Source organism: Dunckerocampus dactyliophorus, chromosome 2 (genome assembly GCF_027744805.1).
Source record: "Dunckerocampus dactyliophorus isolate RoL2022-P2 chromosome 2, RoL_Ddac_1.1, whole genome shotgun sequence".
Lineage (NCBI taxonomy): Eukaryota > Metazoa > Chordata > Actinopteri > Syngnathiformes > Syngnathidae > Dunckerocampus > Dunckerocampus dactyliophorus.
Window position 1 is genome coordinate 111,401 of NC_072820.1, and position 19,396 is coordinate 130,796.

A 19,396-nucleotide genomic window follows, 5' to 3' on the forward strand; every position below is an offset into this window, starting at 1 on the left:
GTGCAAGCGACAGAGAGACTAACAGAGTACACTTGGTGACGCCTTCTGGCTTCAAGCTCTCATTAGCTGATTATCGGGGCACCGCCTACGCTCTCATCTCATTGGCTGATGATTGGGGCACCGCCTACGCTCTTATTGTTGGAACTGTACATAAATTAACCAGCAATATAATTATCACACAGATATCCTAGTAGCACCTAGTAGTGTGTTGCCCTGTAGGAATGTCTGTTTTAGGAATGCAGTAGTGACCTAGCAACAGAAAGATGGCGACTCATGGCGCCACCTTGTCTGCTGACTCCAAGGATGCAGTCGCATACTAACCGATGTCCTTCAAGGCTGTGCTGAAATGTGCTTCACACCACACATGTATTACTGATAACTGCCACAGAGACGCATACACATACTAGAAAAAGACAAGTACAGTTGTGCAGCTGCGTTGCTCACCCCATCCCTTAGAGTTGCACAACCTTGTAGTTAGGGAACACCCAAATAAAAAGCGAGAGCTCAGAGAACGTATTCAGAGCGGTTTGGGAAGGCAACTCTGGTGCGTCCCTTCTGTTCTCCTCGTGAGTAAAAAGATACGCTTGTTGTCTTGCCTCTTCTGTTATTTTGCTGTGTTTTACAAGTTTCACAGGAGTTTGAACCTGACATTTACTTGGTCCTTCGAGCCGGATCCCAAGACACCTGAGGAGTCCAGTTGGAGAGTGGACGAGGCAGAAAGACCGTGGCCACGGCAGACCAGACCCTTTCATGGGCTGCCTTCTCGACTCAACAACTGGAAGCCAAAGGTTGACGGGATACCGACAGGTTAGAAGACAACAACAGTAGGTCATTTATGTTTCATGTGCGTTGTTGGGCAAGACAGACTGAGTATTGTCTATAAAAATACTGTGTGAGATCTCCTGTAAACGATAAGTAAGGTTACTGTTGTAAGACAGTTAGAGGCTATAATGGGGAATACTGGTACCGAATGGTAGGCATTAAAATACTGGTACTGAAAGGTAGGCAGTAAAGTAAAACCTTCAAGGATACTAGTCAATGTTGGAGTAAAACACAGATAGTGGCCCGGAAACGACTATCAGGGAGGACGGCGGAGTCCTATGCGCATTTAAATTCCGTGTCGTATGCTTGTGAGTGTGAGTGGAGACTAAGTTTCACTAGAAACTTATCTCATACCAAAGCGGTGAGGCTGCAAAAGGTGACTTGTTGAGGAAGAATTCTCTGCCCGCACCGGGTAGAAGCTTGAGAATTACCTCCACAAGTTGTTATCACCTTCTCACTGGTAGAATCATCCTGTTATTAGATTCCCTAGGAGTACCTTTATAACAGGATCCAAATTATTCAAAATGGGGAATAAAAATGTTAAACAAAAGAAACGAGAAGACTCAAAAATAAAGATTGGCAGTATGTTCAACAACAAGACCCACAAAAGTAAAACACTTAGAGATATGGATAAACAAATATGGGTGTGACGGACAACTGAACTTGACTAAATTGACACAAATTCGGACTGACATTGAAACTAAAAATAAACAGAGGGTGACTAAAATGCGGACTGATGGGTATGACGACGTACCATTTTGGACTGTTTTAGCAGAAAAAAAAGGCAGAAGGGAGAGAATAAAAGTAGAGGAGATAAAAAAGAGACTAAAACACAAAAAGGACAAAGTTAGAACTGAGGATGATAACAACGTGGTTATGTTAGCAACCAACCAAGAAAAGGAAAGAAAGCCTGACGAGGTTTCCTCTCCTTCTCGACTTTATCCACAACTACCTGTCGAACCACCTCAATACGAGGAACCAAATGGTGCACAAAAACCATCAGCACCCAGGACCAGAAGCGACCCCATGTCTGTTTCATGGTCCAAACACTTGGGAGGAGTTTTCTCACACAAGCCCCCACCTACAACTGCACCCGATGCAGACGTTTTTCCAATGATAGAAGTGCCAAACGCAAATGTGATAAATGATAATGAACCAACCATTCTTTTGTACCGAACCTGGACACAAGATGACATTAAAAAGGCACTATTGGGAATAAAATCAGTAAAAGAGGATGTCCAACAATTCATTATTGACATGGAAGATTTGAGGAGATCATATCACCTCAACGGCATGGAGGTCCAGCAAATATGGATGGCTGCCTTAGGCACGGACTGGTGCTTGTGTAGGGGAAACTGGAGCCATGTAGGAAGACATGACCAGCCCCTACAACATGCCGACCCTGAATTAGACCGAAGAGCGACACAATTGATAGATCGAGTGACTACTAAATTCAGAAAAAGAGCAAATTATGCGGCAATTGGGCAATGTAAACAAAACGACAGAGAAGCCGTTGACGACTACAGAGTGCGCATGATTAATGTGTTCAAACAAAACAGTGGTCTAATGGAGGATGAGGATCCTACCGGACCTTATCAACAACAATTAAAAAATGTCTTGCACTCCAATTCAAGTGCAGGAATTAAGAATTGGGTGGATAAACATTTCATAAACATGCCGACTGCAAGTATGGCTGATTACATTACCCATACGCAACATGCTGAGAAAGTGATAAAAGGAAAAGACAAAATGCAAAAAATAGACACATTCTTCAGCGAAGATGGCCGAATTTACTTCCAAGGTGCAGGAGGTATACCACTATACCACTCTAGCTATACCTGATTGTAAGAAGCCATTCATTCAAACTGTAGACTGCAAAGAACATTACATGACGTCAGTGTTGTTGCAAGAATATGGAGACAAAAAGAAACCAATTGCATATTACTCGTCTAAATTAGACGCAGTAGCATGTGCAATGCCACATTGTGCATCCATGGCTGTGGAAGCAAGTGCTTCCATTGTATTGTTATTACTACTGAAGGTACCTCATGCTGTCTCCACATTGTTGCTACAAACAAACAGGACATTTTTGTCACTGGCACGACACTTGTCGTGTATTCCGACATTATTGTCCAACCTCATGTGACATTAGAGAGATGTACAACATCATCATATTCTGCACAAGCTGCTGAACTACAAGTAGTAGCCTTGACAGAAGCGTGTAAATTCATGAAAGGACCATCAGTTACAATTTACACTGACAGCCAATATGCTTACTCAACTGTACACCTTAGCCCAATATTGTAAAAATAGAGGCATGGTTCATGGTTCATGGTTCATGGTTTTAATTCATCTTGAACATGCATACAAGTCAAACAGTTGCACATCACACAATACAGTTCACAGTTTTGCATGTCCAAAAAGGAGTAGGAAGAAGCAAAGCTTATTTAATCCTACCCCTCATCAGTTTCACATCAATTGCAATACATTTATTCACCTCTTGTTCTTCCAAGTATGCTTTGTAAGGCTACATGACAGTGTAGTGCAATCATAACCAAGGTTTTCACTTACTAAAAGGAAGCTAGAGGCATAACAATAACTGATAGAATGATTGAAGAAGTGTTTGATTGATAATGAATGAGTACAGACCATGTACTCACCACAATGAAGAGTTAATAGTCTTGGTTAGATGGTTAGATGTTGTATTGTATGTACACAGTGGTTCAGATCTCTTCTTCTTTGTATTTTGTGAACATCAACTGCTTGTACTTTTTCTTAAAATCGCTCATTGTTGTGCATTGTTTGAGTTCCTTACACAATCCATTCCACAACTTGATTCCACATACAGAAATGCTGAAAGTTTTCAGTGTTGTCCGTGCATATAGGTGTTTTAGGTTAAATTTTCCTCTCAGATCATATTTCTCCTCTCTTGTTGATAAGAATTGTTTTACATTTTTCGGTAGAAGGTTATTGTTTGCTTTATGCATAATTTTAGCCGTCTGAAAGTTTACTAGATCCGCTGTTTTACCATGTACATGACAATAAAACTCTCTTGAATCTTGAATCTTGAATCTTGAAATGTTAATAATGGTGATTTTATAAATAAAGAGTCTGTGTGTTCTCTGTAAGCAGCATTATGGATGATCCTAAGTGACCTTTTTTGTAGCACAGTTAGTGGCTGGAGTGCACTTTTGTAGTTATTACCCCATAACTCCACACAATAAGTTAGATATGGTGATATCAGTCAACAGTAGAGCGTATGTAGTGATTTTTGGTCAAGGACAAATTTAGCTTTATTCAGTATTGAGGTGTTTCTTGCCACTTTATGTTTTAAATTTTTAATGTGAGATTTCCAGTTCATCTTCTCATCTATTATAACCCCGAGAAATGTATTTTGGTTCACCCTGTCAATGTCTACACCATCAATTTGTATTTGCTGATACGCTTCCTTTTTACACTTACCAAATAGCATTACTTTAGTTTTACTGAGGTTCAGTGATAGTCTGTTTTTATCAAACCATCTTTTTAGTAGAGTTAGTTCATCTGTGATGTGTTGTACTATCTCTGGTGTGCTGTCTCCAGAACATGATGCGATTGTATCGTCTGCAAATAACACTAGCTTTAGGTCTCTTGGGACTTTACAGATGTCCTTTTTATATATTGTAGATTGAATAGTTTTGGTCCTAGAATTGACCCCTGGGGAACGCCACATGATATGTTTAACCCCTCCGACATATATTCTCCTAGCTTCACATATTGCCTCCTGTCAGCCAAGTAGCTTTTAACCCAGTTCAAGACTAACCCTCTGATTCCATACCTTTCTAGTTTAGTGATTAGAATATCATGATTAATTGTGTCAAAGGCTTTTGTTAAATCCATAAAGACTGCAGCCGTGCACTTTCTATGATCTATAGCATTGGTGATTTCCTCTGTAATTTCTATCAGTGCCATGGAAGTTGAAATGTTGCTTCTATATCCGTATTGACTGTCAGTGAGTAACTAATTTTTTTTTTTTTTATAAAATTGTCCAACCTGTTATTAAATAGATTTTCAATGATTTTGGAAAATTGGACACTGGTCGGTAATTTATGAATTGATGTTTGTTTCCATTTTTAAAGATTGGAACTACTTTAGCTATTTTCATTTTATTTGGGAATTTACCTGTCTGGAATGATAGGTTGCTAAGGTACGTTAGCGGTTGTACAATCTTATTTCTAACCCTTTTTATCGTTTCCATTTCTATTCCGTTGCAATCGGTTGATGTTTTCGCTTTGAATTTATTGACAATATCTATGATTTCCTTTTGTGTGACGTTAGTGAGGAACATGGAATTGGGATTCTTGTCTATTATCTCATTTCTTTCTTCTACTGGTGGGTAATTTGGGATTTTGTTTCCAAATCCGGTCCAATATTTACGAAGTAATTGTTGAACTTTTCAACTACCTGATTCATATTATCGTATTTATCATTTCCATCTATAAAATAAAGAGGGTAGTCTTTCTTAGCACCGTTCCGTATAATACTGTTTAGAATGCCCCATGTTGCTCTAGTGTTGTTTTTATTCTTGATTAATAATTGACTATAATATTCTTTCCTACACACTCTCAGGATGTTTGTTAACTTATTTTTGTATGTTTTATATATTTTTTCTGCTTCTTTAGTTTTTTGAATGATAAATCTCCTATATTGTGTATTTTTCTTCTTACAGGCGTTTAGTAGTCCCTTGGTCATCCATGGCTGATTTCTCTTCCTTTGCTTATTAAATACTTCTCTCAGTGGACAATGTCTGTTATAGCACTTCATGTAAACATTAAGAAAGTTTTTATACGCCTCGTTCACATCATTCTCACTATACACGCACTCCCATCTTTGTTTTTCCAAATCTTTCCTAAAAGCACTAATACTTTCCTCTGGATGTGATCTTCTGACTGTCCTGATATCGTCCTTCTTTCTCTTTTTATAGCTTTCATTATAAATCGTAAACACCGGAAGATTGTCAGTAATATCATTAATTAACAGTCCACTTGTCGTGTTGTCGTCGAAATCATTGGTAAATATGTTATCAATTCATGTTGCACTGTGATCTGTAATTCTGCTTGGCCTGGTGATTTTTGGATAAAGACTTAAACTGTTCATTGTATCTATAAAGTTATCTATTCTGTTTTGGTTATTTGAATTTAGAAGGTCAATATTGAAATCTCCACATACAAAGATTATTTTTTGGCTAATGTCTGTGAATGTTGCTTTGATCCAATCCTCAAATATTTCAATGCTAGACTTAGGTGTTCTGTATGTACAACTTATTAGTACATTTTTACTTTTCTCTTTACTCATTTCAATAGTTATGCATTCTAGAATGTTATCAATAGCAATTGACATGTTCTTTACCACTTTATAATTCAGATTTTTATCCACATACACAGCCACTCCTCCTCCACTTTTGTTGTTCCTATTGACGCAGTTCATGTCATAACCTTCCAGCTCAAAGTCCACGCCTTTGTAGTCATTAATCCAAGTTTCTGAGATAGCGATTATTTTAAAGGGTTCCTTAAATAGACTCAAGTATTGTTTGATATTATAATTTGCATACATACTTCTACTATTAATGTGAATGATTGACAACTTATTGCCTATATTAAAGTTGTCATTGTATTGTTCATCTGTATAGTAGCAGCAGTCATTTCTGATATGAGAAAAGAAGTTTGTGTCTGGGTCTATGTCTTCCTCCACTATTGTTTGTATGTGTTATGAAATGTAGTAGTTTAATGTCTACATATGTTAACCAGCTACCATCGTCATGAGGTCAATCATGAGCTATTATCAATAAGACAATTTGTATTATATTAGTTTCTCCAGATCCTTCAGACTCCTGACCATTAGTACTTTTGCTTGTTCTGGTGTTCCGTTTAACTTTATATAAATTTTGCAGTTGGAGGTCCAAGTTGCTTGTATTTTTCTTTCTTTCCGTAGATATCTAGCTCTCTTTGCTATTTCCGCATTATTTTTGGTCAGGTGTTCATTAAGGTAAACATTTGTTCCTTTAAGCATCTTACCTTGCCGCAATAATTTGTTTTTACATTTTCTGTTGAAAAACCTCATGATGATGGTCGCTGGTTTGCTTTTGTCTGTCTGTGGGAGAGGATGACAGGCTTCTATATTATCTATGTGTATATTAATTCCTTTATCTGGGAAAAAAAAAACACTTGCTGTTCGACAAAGTCCAAATCTTGGTTCCCACCAACTGTCCCGTCCCCCCTTGGCAATACTGCTGCAGCAAATGACCGAGGTCGTGTTGGTAACCCCGTGACAGTCACATCATTCATTCGTGTGTATTGTTCCAGCTCAGATAATCTACTTTCCAAGTTTGCAATTAAGACATCTTTCTCCTCATTTTGTCTCTTCAACACTTTGATCTCTTGCATCATGTTAATTAATGTGTCTTGCTTACTTGTGACTTCTGGTGGCATGGTGACATCAACAGGAAAACCAGTAACACATGCTGCACTACTAACTGACTTACGAGGGAAAGGCTTCTTGAGACGTCATTTGTACTTCTGTGAAGAAGGTGTCGGACGTTTCGCTCCTCATCCGAAGAGCTTCATCAGCGAACTAACAAGTGCTGGTAGCCGAGGCCTTAAATACAGTAAGAGTGGGCGGAATTGGTGTGCCAACACCCTCCTCCTATTGGTTCCTTACACTAAGCCTGGGCGGAGTAGTGGTATAATCCTATTCTGCTATTAGCACCTCCGATAAAAGGGAAGTGTCGCTCCCTGAGTTGGGTATGAACGACTCTGATACTGGCTCGTTAGCATCTATTGTTCTGGCTCGGGCCTGGCTTCACCTCATTTGCAAGACTAAGAGCTGTGGGTTTTGGTCTCAGTAACTTGCTGAACACAGGGTCCAAATTAAACCTCAAACCACCATTCCGATTCAATGATGGGTTCTGTTGTTTGACAAAAATAGCTTCCTTTACTCCTCTTTCAAACCATCTGTTTTCTTTGGCCAAAATCTTTACCTCGCTGTCCTCAAAAGAGTGATTGGTTGCTTTAAGGTGTAGATATACTGCTGATTGAGGACCACTAGAATTGTCCCTGCGATGTTGATAAAGCCTTTTTGGAGCATTTGCTTAGTTTCCCCAATGTAGTGCTCTTTGCATTCCTCATCTTTACAGTGGATGGAATAGACCACATTGCTCTGTTTTTGGTTTGGAGCCTTGTCTTTAGGATGCACTCATTTTTGTCTCAGGGTATTTACTGGTTTGAAATAGGTAGGAATTTTGTGTTGCCATAAGATCCTCTGGAGTTTTTTGGAGACCACAGCTACATAAGGGACTACCACTCCTCTCCTTTTTGCTTCTGTGGGCTTTTGGGTTTCTTTCCCTACTCTCTTCTTTTGACATTTGTTAAAAGCCCACCGCGGGTACCCACAGGTTGAGAGCGCTCTCTGGACATGTTGTGTCTCCTTTTTCCTTCCCTCAGCACTAGTAACAAATTATATTGAGTTAAACAAATGTGAAGGAAAGCAGTACTGCCTTGTCATTATACACTGCTCAAAAAAATGAAAGGAACACTTGGAAAACACATCAGATCTAAACTGGGGGAAAAATGATCTTGAATATGTTTCCTGATAATAAGTGGGTGATGTATTAGTAACAAAATGATTCCACATCATTTGATAGAAATGAAAATGATCACCCTATAGAGGGGGGAAATCAAAGACACCCCAAAAATGAAAGTGAAAAAATGATGCAGCACACTGGTCCATTTAGCTAAAATGTCATTGTAGCAACTCAAAATGATTCTCAGTAGTTTGTGTGGCCCCCACGTGCTTGTACGCATGCCTGACAAGGTGGGGGCATGCTCCTAATGAGACTACGGATGGTGCCCTGGGGGATCTCCTCCCAGATCTGGACCAGGGCATCACTGCGGTACCTGGACGCATGGAGGAGATTCCAGGATACAGGTAGTTACTCCAGGAGAGCTGGACAGGGCCGTGGAAGGTCCTTCAACTCTCAGCAGGATTGGTATCGGCTCCTTTGTGCAAGGAGGAACAGGATGAGCACTGCCAGAGCCCTACAAAATGACCTCCAGCAGGCCACTGGTGTGAATGTTTCTGACCAAACAATCAGAAACAGGCTCCATGAGGGTGGTCTGAGGGCCCGACGTCCTGTAGTGGGCCCTGTGCTCACTGCCCAGCACCGTAAAGCTCGATTGGCATTTGCCATAGACCACCAGAATTGGCAACTACACCACTGGTGCGCTGTGCTCTTCCCTGATGAGAGCAAGTTCAACCTGAGCACATGCGACAGACGTGAAAGGGTCTGGAGATGCTGTGGAGAACGTTATGCTGCCTGCAACATCATTCAGCATGACCGGTTTGGTGGTGGGTCAGTGATGGTCTGGGGAGGCATATCCCTGGAAGGACGCACAGACCTCTACAGGTTAGATAATGGCACCCTGACTGCTATTAGGTATCGGGATGAAATCCTTGGACCCATTGTCAGAACCTACGCTGGTGCAGTGGGACCTGGGTTCCTCCTGGTCCACGACAATGCCCGACCTCATGTGGCTAGTGTATGCAGGTAGTTCCTGGAGGATGAAGGAATTGATACCATTGACTGGCCCCCACGTTCACCTGACCTAAACCCAATAGACATCTGGGACATTATGTTTAGGTCCATCCGGCACCGCCAGGTTTCTCCTCAGACTGTCCAGGAGCTCATTGATGCCCTGGTCCAGATCTGGGAGGAGATCCCCCAGGACACCATCTGTAGTCTCATTAGGAGCATGCCCCGACGTTGTCAGGCATGCGTACGTGGGGGCCACACAAACTACTGAGAATCATTTTGAGTTGCTACAATGACATTTTAGCAAAATGGACCAGTCTGCTGCATCATTTTTTCCCTTTCATTTTTGGGGTGTCTTTGATTTCCCCCCTCTATAGGGTGATCATTTTCATTTCTATCAAATGATGTGGCATCATTTTGTTACTAATACATCACTCACTTATTATCAGGAAACATATTCAAGATCATTTTTCCCCCAGTTTAGATCTGATGTGTTTTCCAAGTGTTACTTTAATTTTTTTGAGCAGTATAGATGCATTCACCAAATGGGTAAAAATATTTCCTACCAAAACCACAGATGCACTGACAGTAGCGAAAGCTCTTTGCAAGGATATCGTACCAAGATATGGGATCCCGGAAACAATCTATTCTGACAATGGAAGCCACTTTGTGAACCAACTGATGCAAAAGATAGGAACAGCATTCCATATGGACTTAAAGAACCATTGTGCGTACCACCCTCAAAGTTCAGGATTAGTTGAGCGAATGAACGGCACTATTAAAAACAGATTAAAGAAATGTATGGCAGAAACAAAACGCCCATGGATACAGTGTCTGGACTTTTATGAAATTACACATAAACATTACTGCAACAAATGGGTTGAGTCCATATGAAATGTTGTTTGGAAGAACCTACAGACTACCACAGTTCAAAAACATGTGGGAAACTGACAAAGATTCCAATTTGGCAGATTACATGCGACAACTGCTACAGAGACTCAAAAACATCCAACTAGAACAAGGAGACGACAACCAACAGACTGCTTCGACATCCATCAAGCCTGGAGACTGCGTGTTGATAAAAAGCATAAAAAGGAAACATTGGTATTCACCCAAGTGGGAAGGTCCATACCAAGTGTTGTTGACCACTCCCACAGCATTAAAAATAGCTGAAAGAGACACTTGGGTACATCAAAGTCATAGTAAGGTAGTCATTGTTCAGGGGTCCACTGAGGAGGTAAAACAGCAGACTGAAACAGAGGGGGTGTTAGAGTCTTAGGACTCTGGTGAATCCTGCCAACCAGTGAAGAAGTAGTGAAACAAGCCCTCGTAGATACCTGAACAATGCAACCGAAATTGAAAGTTACCCTTATGGCTGGTGGCCTGTTACTCCTAGCAGGGCTAAGCCTGTTGCTGTGGGACCAAGTTAACTATGGGGAAACAAAAAAGTTAAGAATAAAGAATAGGAGTTCAGCAACCAGCTGCCCCATCTTGCCGACTGATAAAACCCATGGTTCAATTCTAAGAGACCCATGTAACCCCACCACCAATCAACGAACAAATGAACTATATCTGTGCTATAACTCTGTGAACGCTAAGGTATGCTGAGCATTGATCTGGAAATAATTCCAATTGGAGGACACAAAGGAAGTGAATGGGCAGGATACCCATGGTATCTTACTTGTAATCTGTATCACCCAAATTGGGGATCGGCCTTTGCAGCCAGTTCTTAATGGTCCAGTCCTTATGGTTGGACGTATGACGCTAAATTGTGGCAGAAACGCCTAACATTTGTGGCTGTCCAGCCAAAGAGGATTACTCTGCAGTTGAATGCTCAAAATGCTCCATTAGAAAGATGTGTACCTAGGAATAAGTATTCGGCCCACCCAACACCATGCTATGAAATCGGATTATGTGTTGAAAAAATAGGCTATGATCCCTGTACTACTTGTAGCATTAATATATGTCCAAACATCACCTCACAGAAGGAAGCGAGACACCATACAGTACCACAACCTGATCCGGAGTCATGGGCCCTAAACCAAGTGTAAGTGAGAAGAAAAAAAGGGAAAAGTTGTCGATCGAAACAAAGCAGGAAATGATCCAGAAGCATGACGGTGGTATGAAATGAAGTGATGTTGCTAGACTATACAGCCGTTCCCCATCGACCATTATACCTTATTTACCTTATTTTATATTGGAATGTTACTCTATGTTTATACTAACGTTTTCTTATATTTTCCCACCATATTTGGTGGACTTTGAATATTTTAAAGTGCCAAAAGTGTGAGTTTGGGAAGATCTTGGAACGGATTAGGCTATTTACATGTATTTTACGCTTCGTATAACATAAAATCCCTAACATAAAGGTTCTTGGAACGGATTATTTAAGTTGTAGGGGCGTCTACTGTATTAGTATCTACAGAGGGACTCTTGTGTACCTGTGTGAGCCACATTAGCTTGACACAGATGTCGGCGGTACATATGTTTTTGAAATGGACGCCATCTATGCCGTATAACCGCATTTCTTTTGGAATGTAGCATGCACCATTTTGTGCTGTTTTGATTATATTTGCTTTGCTGACCAAACGCCTCAGTAAGAGCTGCCTGAGGCACGTCCATCGCTTTTTTTCCCCCAGTTGAGAAAACTGTCTGTGTCGGTCGTCTGCGTTCATGCGCTCACCTTGTTCATTGTGTTTAAATCCAAAATATTACCACATTCACCTCAGAAACCCTGAATTCTGTGCCTTCGTTCATGTTAGCTATGCTGCTAGCACTCACTAGTATCCCCGCCTCCACAAAGAGGCTGAATGAGACGAGGGTTCACTCTCTCCCGTCATTCCTCTATGGGACTGATGCTCACAGACACGCACAGAGTGAACCCTCCTGTCATACAGAGAAACACGCGCATACAGTACATGCACATGTCAATTTGTGTGTATATTACAGTACTGTATTAGTGTGTGTATTACAGTATACTGTATTACTAGTATTACTGTATTATTAGTGTGTTTGATGTGTGATGTCAACATCTCAGGTTTGGGAGGGAAGGTCAGGGTACCTGCAGTGTTTTTGTCGTTGGTCCACTGCAGGTTCTTGCACTTGGCCACCACCACCGTGAGGCGCTCTGCCGTAGGCAAGTAGCTGAGCGACAGGAGGATCTCCCCCACGGCGTCCACAGCCTGCAGATGATGTTCTGGTTAGGGTTCTTACACGTGGAGAAGGTGAGATCTTAGTGGAGGGTCTGACTTTATTGACATCCTGGAGGTAGAGCCAGGCGTTGAAGGGTCTGATGGTCAGGTCCAGGTCTGACAGCTTGAGTTCTGCCACCCCCGCACTGATGTTCCTCTCGTCGTTGTCGATGCCGAAGGCGGCGAATCTGAGGCTGCAGTCCTCCAGGGCGCACGCATCCACTGCCACCGAGAAGCGCTCCTCAAAGATGACGGTGAAGGCATTGGTCTGCACCTGTAGAAGCAGCAGAAAGCCATCACGCGGTGTGTACCTAACAGTACATGTCCTATAATATGTGGTATTAGTACTACATCATCACATCCCGCAGTAACACGTCCCCTCACACCAAACATGGGAACAATTATCTCACTGCTTTTCTCTACTTTTCAACTTGCTTCTTTTCATAACATCATGAAGGAAAAACCTTTGTCTTCATAGACATGGTACCACCTCTGACCCGCCCCAGCTGGCTTGTAAACAACCCTAACCCTAACCCTAACCCTAACCCTACACATCTTAAAATAAACCTCTGACAACTATCCGTCAGTCAGCTACAAACGTGGCAGCTCTACGTTTGATCATATTCATTCATATTCTTCAGCTAGGCTAGCATGATGCTAAAATGTAATGATAGCATCACATAGCTATGCTAGTGTTGCTAACGTTTCAGTAAAGCTTGATGTTGGCATGTGTTGCTAGCATTACAGTAAAGTGTAATGTTGCTAGCATTACAGTAAAGTGTAATGTTAGCACTTTAGCATCACATATCTATGCTATTGTTGCTAAGGTTTGTGTCCTCTTGACCCCGTCCATAATGTTACGATGTTGTAGTTTGTGTGACATACGGCATCTACAGTATGACACTATTGCAGAGCTGCAGTGTAGATATCAAAAGTGCACAACAGCGCTTATTGGAGACACACACAGCTATTTAGCATTAGAGCTACACACACACACACACACACACATAGTGGGGCTGACTAAAAGCGCCTTGAAAGCTTCTAAATTCCAGCCAACATCCGTACACATAAACAGTAGATGGTGTCCACGCACGTCACAGTGTAGGAAAAGAATTGAATACGTGGAAGAAGAAAGTAGCAAGTTGGTGCCGCTAACACGCCGCCCTCGGATGCTGAAGTGTGATGTGGGGGGGAAAGTGATGATGGTTACCAGGCAACATGCAGGGGAGGGGCTGAGGATGCAAGTATAGCATTTGAGCTCACGACTGCAAAAAGCCAATATTCATAAAGAAGAGGGGACACCAACCCTGATATTATTAGTGACCTGCAGCATTGTCGAGTCTCTGCAGCCTCCGACTTTGCTTGGGCGTGCGTGTGTGCATGCACATGTGCGTGCGTGCGTGCATGCACATGTGCGTGCGTGCGTGCGTGCGTGCGTGCGTGCGTGCGTGAACGCTAATTCAGGTGCTCAGAGAAAGAGGAGTGTGAAATGAGGGTCTGGATTAGAAAAGAGTGACGGACAAAAGACACCAAGAAGCCTTCAAGTCCTAAAATGAAGGAGGGTGGAGCCAACTGAGGGATGCTGATGTCAGCATGTCCTGTCTTCAATGACCTGCTTCCAGGATTGCAGCAAAGTAGAAGGAGCAGAAGACCTCCACCAAGGCCAAACAACACACGTGCCCTGATGATTCACCGAACACATGGACATGGATAATCATCCCGCTAAGAAGCAGAACGTCCTGTCTTACCCTTGTGACGCCCACACTGAGTTCCTCGGGCCCCAGGGACACCCTGATGAAGCAGCCTGGGAAGTCTCCTTCTTCCTTCTCCAGGAGGTCTTTGCCTTGGTGCATGGTGACGTGCAGCACCCCCTGCCCCAAGAATCTGCAGGACTCGAACTCCAGCGTCACCTCCAGCTGGCCCACGGTGAAGTCGTGGCCGAAGTTGTTGGCGACGGACGAGATGGAGCTGAGCGAGTCGGTGGAGACTGAGCGGTTGAGCAGGACCACGCCGCTCGGGTCCAGATCTCGGCCCATCAGCTCAAGGTGACCCAGATCCCTGAGGCCGTCCGGGGTGTCACCCAGGGCCAGGCTGGGCTTGCGGCTGGACGTGATGGAGGCCCGCCGGTGGCTGCTGGCCGCCACCCGCTTCACAAGAAACGTTTGATGGACACGAGAAGATGAAGTGTAGAGTTTTATTACCTCCACCAAGGATCATGAAATGTATATACTGTATATGTTAGATGAATAAAAAGGACATGTTTACCTTTTGTCGGACTTCTGAGAAGGATGTTCCATATTTTTCCTGGAGATATCTGTAGTCAAAGTTGGGAAAGGGCGATGGCGCCGGGAAGGTTCCAGACTTCCACAGCTTCCAGATGTTCAGCCCGGCTATGGCCAGCAGAGCCGCGAAGCCCACCAGGTAGATGCCCACCTCCCAGCCAGGCGGGTTCTGCACCACTGAAAGGGTCCCCGCCCAACAAGAAGGATGCTTTCAGTACCAGCAGGGGGCGGCAGCCATTCAGGCCCAACTAATTGACAGGACTCATAAGAAATATCCAAACTCTTCTTTCCATACATGAAATCTACTTTTACTTTGAAATGGAAGCCATCAAATGTTATGGAAAATAACCAAAACATATTTTTATACTGTCAAATTCCTCAATATCATTTCCACTTGGTGTCCACTCACCACTCAGACGGTGGCCTGGTATGTCCCCACTCGGAGGCGAGGACATGGCAGCGGCCAGCCTGCAACGCCAACAAAGCATCCTTTCTCATTCCGCTCATAATATCATTATATCGTCATGTCATCAAATATACAGTGCCTATCAGAAGTATTCACCCCCTTTGATGGTTTACCCTTTTATTGCTTTCATAAATCAATCATGGTCAATAAATTTTAGCTTTTTTAACAAAAAAATATTGAAAAAAAACTCTTTAAAGTCAAAGTGAAAACAGATTTTTAGAAAGTAATGTTAATGAAAGAAAATGATATCAATGAAAAGAATAGTTTACATAATGATCCACCCCTTCAAGTCAGTATTTAGTAGATGCAATCACAGCAGGGAGTCTGTGTGGATGGTCTCAATCAGTATTGCACATCTGCCCACTGCAGTTTTGCTCCATTCTTCTTTGCAAAACTGCTCAAGCTCTGTCAGGTTGTGCGGGTATCGGGCATGAACAGCCCTTTTCAAATCCAGCCACAAATTCTCTATGGGATTGAGGTCTGGGCTTTGACTCGGCCACTCCAGAACATTTACCTGGTTCTTTTTAACCATTCCTGTGTAGCTTTTGCAGTATGTTTTGGATCATTGTCTTGCTGGAAAATAAATCTTCTCCCAAGACGTAGTTCTCTTGCAGACTGAAAAAGATTGTCCCCCAGGATTTCAGTGTATTTTGCAGCATTCATTCTACCCTCTATCTTTACAAGCCTTCCAGGTCCAGTTGCTGAGAAACATCCCCACAGCATGATGCTGCCACCACCATGCTTCACAGTGGGGATGGTGTATTTTTGGTGATGTGCAGTGTTTGGTTTCCGCCAAGCATGACGTCTTGTCTGATGGCCAAAAAGCTCAATTTTGGTCTCATCAGACCAAAGAATCTTCTTCCACTTCACCATGGAGTCTTCCACGTGCTTTTAATATGACTTTTCTTCAGCAGTGGCTTTCTCATTGCCACTCTCCCATAAAGCTTTGATGGGTGAAGAACCCGGGCAGCAGTTGCTACATGCACAGTCTCTCCCATCTCAGCAGCTGAAGCTTGGAACTCCTTCAGAGCAGTTGTAGTGGTCTTGGTGGCTTCTCTCACTAGTCTCCTCACTAGTCACTCAGTTTACGAGGGCGGCCTGATCTAGGTAGATTCACACAAGTGCCATATTCCTTCCATTTCTTGACAATTGATTTCACTGAACTCCGAGGGATGTTCAGTGCCATGGAAATGTTTTTGTAACCATCCCCTGAATTGTACTTCTCAATAACCCTTTCCCTGAGTTGCTAAGAGTGTTCTTCTGTCTTCATGGTGTAATGGTAGCCAGGAATACTGATCAACCATCTCTGGACCCTTCAGACACAGGTGTTTTACAACTCAATCACTTGAAACACACCCACACCACTCAGGTCATCTTCATTTCACTCATTGTGAGACTATTGGCAACAATTTGATGGACCTCTGTTGAATTAGACCATTACATTAAAAAGGGGGTGAATAATTAGGCAAACAATTATTTTCATTTATATAATTTTCTTTCATTAACATTGCTCAAAAAAATTAGAGGAACACTTGGAAAACACATCAGATCTAAACTGGGGAAAAATGATGTTGAATATGTTTCCTGATAATAAGTGGGTGATGTATTAGTAACAAAATGATGCCACATCATTTGATAGAAATGAAAATGATCACCCTATAGAGGGGGGAAATCAAAGACACCCCAAAAATGAAAGTGAAAAAATGATGCAGCACACTGGTCCATTATGCTAAAATGTCATTGTAGCAACTCAAAATGATTGTCATTTTGTAGGGCTCTGGCTGTGCTCATCCTGGTCCTCCTTGCACAAAGGAGCAGATACCGATCCTGCTGAGGGTTGAAGGACCTTCTACGGCCCTGTCCAGCTCTCCTGGAGTAACTACCTGTCTCCTGGAATCTCCTCCATGCGTCCAGGAGCTCATTGATGCCCTGGTCCAGATCTGGGAGGAGATCCCCCAGGACACCATCCGTAGTCTCATTAGGAGCATGCCCCCACGTTGTCAGGCATGCGTACAAGCACGTGGGGGCCACACAAACTACTGAGAATCATTTTGAGTTGCTACAATGACATTTTAGCTAAATGGACCAGTGTGCTGCATCATTTTTTCACTTTCATTTTTGGGGTGTCTTTGATTTCCCCCCTCTATAGGGTGATCATTTTCATTTCTATCAAATGATGTGGCATCATTTTGTTACTAATACATCACCCACTTATTATCAGGAAACATATTCAACATCATTTTTCCCCAGTTTAGATCTGATGTGATATATATATACACACACACAAACACACACACATATATACACACATATATATATATACATATATATACACACACACACACACACACATACACACACACACACATATATATATATATATATATACACATATATATGGAAAATAAGCATGTCGTATGTATGTACTGTATATATCACATAGTGTATATCACATACTGTATATATCATCAGGAAATATTAGATACATGTTAAGGTAAAAGGGTGTTTGTTGTTGTTTGTTTGATGCACCCCACACACCCCCCTCCACCACATTTGCAGTGTGACTCACAGCTCCCCATCAGGAACCCCCAGCCCCCCCACTGGAACCTCTTTGTATGTCAGCAGATGAAACCACAGTGTTACAGTAATGATGGGGCGGGGGGGGGGGGGGGGGGGGGGGGGGGGTCTGACGCAGTGCAGACCAATGATGGCTGCTAAACCAGCTCCGCCTCCTTACAATGCTTTCATCCAGGCCTGCTTTTATCTTTCAGCCTGGCAGCGCATGGTGATGTGTGCGTGCGTGTGCGCTTGTGTGTAGTGAAAAAGAAAGGAGGCAGCGTGGGCAAGCTGCATTCCTACCCAGCTGCAACAGCACAAAGCAAACATGCTGTGTGTGTGTGTGTGTGTGTGTGTGTGTTAGACATTGTTAGACATCTTTTCATGCCTTGTTAGAACCAGATTGAGTTTGCCATAAACATCCCCGTTGCTGGCAGCACTCGTGCACGCTACCACCACCATATTTAGTCTAGAAGAGCAACAATGATACCACTACGCCAATCATGTCAGCTGACCTGATGCGGCCAATCAGAGTGGTGGACATTAGTTCAAGTGGGTTTGGACCATGTCCGCACCAACATGGATGTTTTCAAAAGCACACCTTTACCCCTCTACAATGTCCCGAAAATGTCCATCCCCACATTAAAGCCTTAAAGAGGATGTCCCGCTGCATGGGGACAACAATTTTATTCCTCCCACCAGAAGCAAACACCTTCGTCCATCCAAACTGTTAGCACATGCTGGAAATGTCAGTAGCGAACCATCAGAACCATCTGCAAATATCTGCAGCCGTCCAGAACCATCCAGAACAATCAGCAGTCATGCAGAACTATTGGAAACCATCTAGAACCATCTGCAACCACCCAGAACCATTAACAACCATCCAAAGTCTATTTATAGACGCATACAGAACCATCCACAATCATCCAGAACCATCCAAAATGAATTTCTAGAAGCATACAGAACCATCCACAAGCATCCAGAACCAATTTCTAAAACAATCCAGAACTATTCAGAAACTATTTCAAAAACTGTCCAGCACCATTTGGAACCATTCATAACCATCCAGAACCACCTCCTCAAACCATTCAGAAACATCCAGAACCTTTCGGAAATATTCAGAACCACTTCCTAGAAGACTAAGCAGCGGAAAAGAGTGGAGCATTTGTAATGATGGTGGTTTGGGTGGTATCACCTCGCTCAGCGTCCCATTCACATGTAATGATGGTGGTTTGGGTGGTATCACCTCGCTCAGCGTCTGTTATGCATTTTCTTACCAATGCATGTGAATGCTCTTTATGTTATCTGAAGTTGATCAAACATTCACTGTGACTTTTTTTTTATTCAGTAGTGTTGTGAAGTGGACTGAGGAAAAGCAGTTGAGTTGACCTAAGTGCTCTCCCCCCTGCACCTGGGTTGTGAGATAAGACCATGATTGACCCCCGTGCATGGGCTTGGGGAGCAAATGGGCCATATCAAGGTCATGGGGCACAATCCACCAGCGTGTGAAGAC

The 19,396-nt window shown here is 42.7% G+C and overlaps 1 protein-coding gene across 4 annotated transcripts in view; it reads right to left on the reverse strand.

Annotated features, from left to right (window-relative positions):
• Nucleotides 1-19,396, reverse strand: part of syt12 (synaptotagmin XII) — a 33,742-nt gene that overhangs the window by 8,426 nt on the left and 5,920 nt on the right. For 2 of the 4 annotated variants that reach the window (XM_054763074.1, XM_054763065.1), the window contains exons 2-6: nt 15,271-15,329; nt 14,845-15,038; nt 14,328-14,726; nt 12,638-12,853; nt 12,450-12,570 (exon numbers count right to left, since the gene is read on the reverse strand). In XM_054763074.1, coding sequence (XP_054619049.1) covers nt 12,450-12,570; nt 12,638-12,853; nt 14,328-14,726; nt 14,845-15,038; nt 15,271-15,316 — 976 coding nt within the window. In that variant the 5' untranslated portion in view covers nt 15,317-15,329. Of the gene's footprint in view, nt 1-12,449; nt 12,571-12,637; nt 12,854-14,327; nt 14,727-14,844; nt 15,039-15,270; nt 17,908-19,396 lie in introns of those variants that run through there. The other 2 variants (XM_054763055.1, XM_054763084.1) reach the window with 2 other exon arrangements.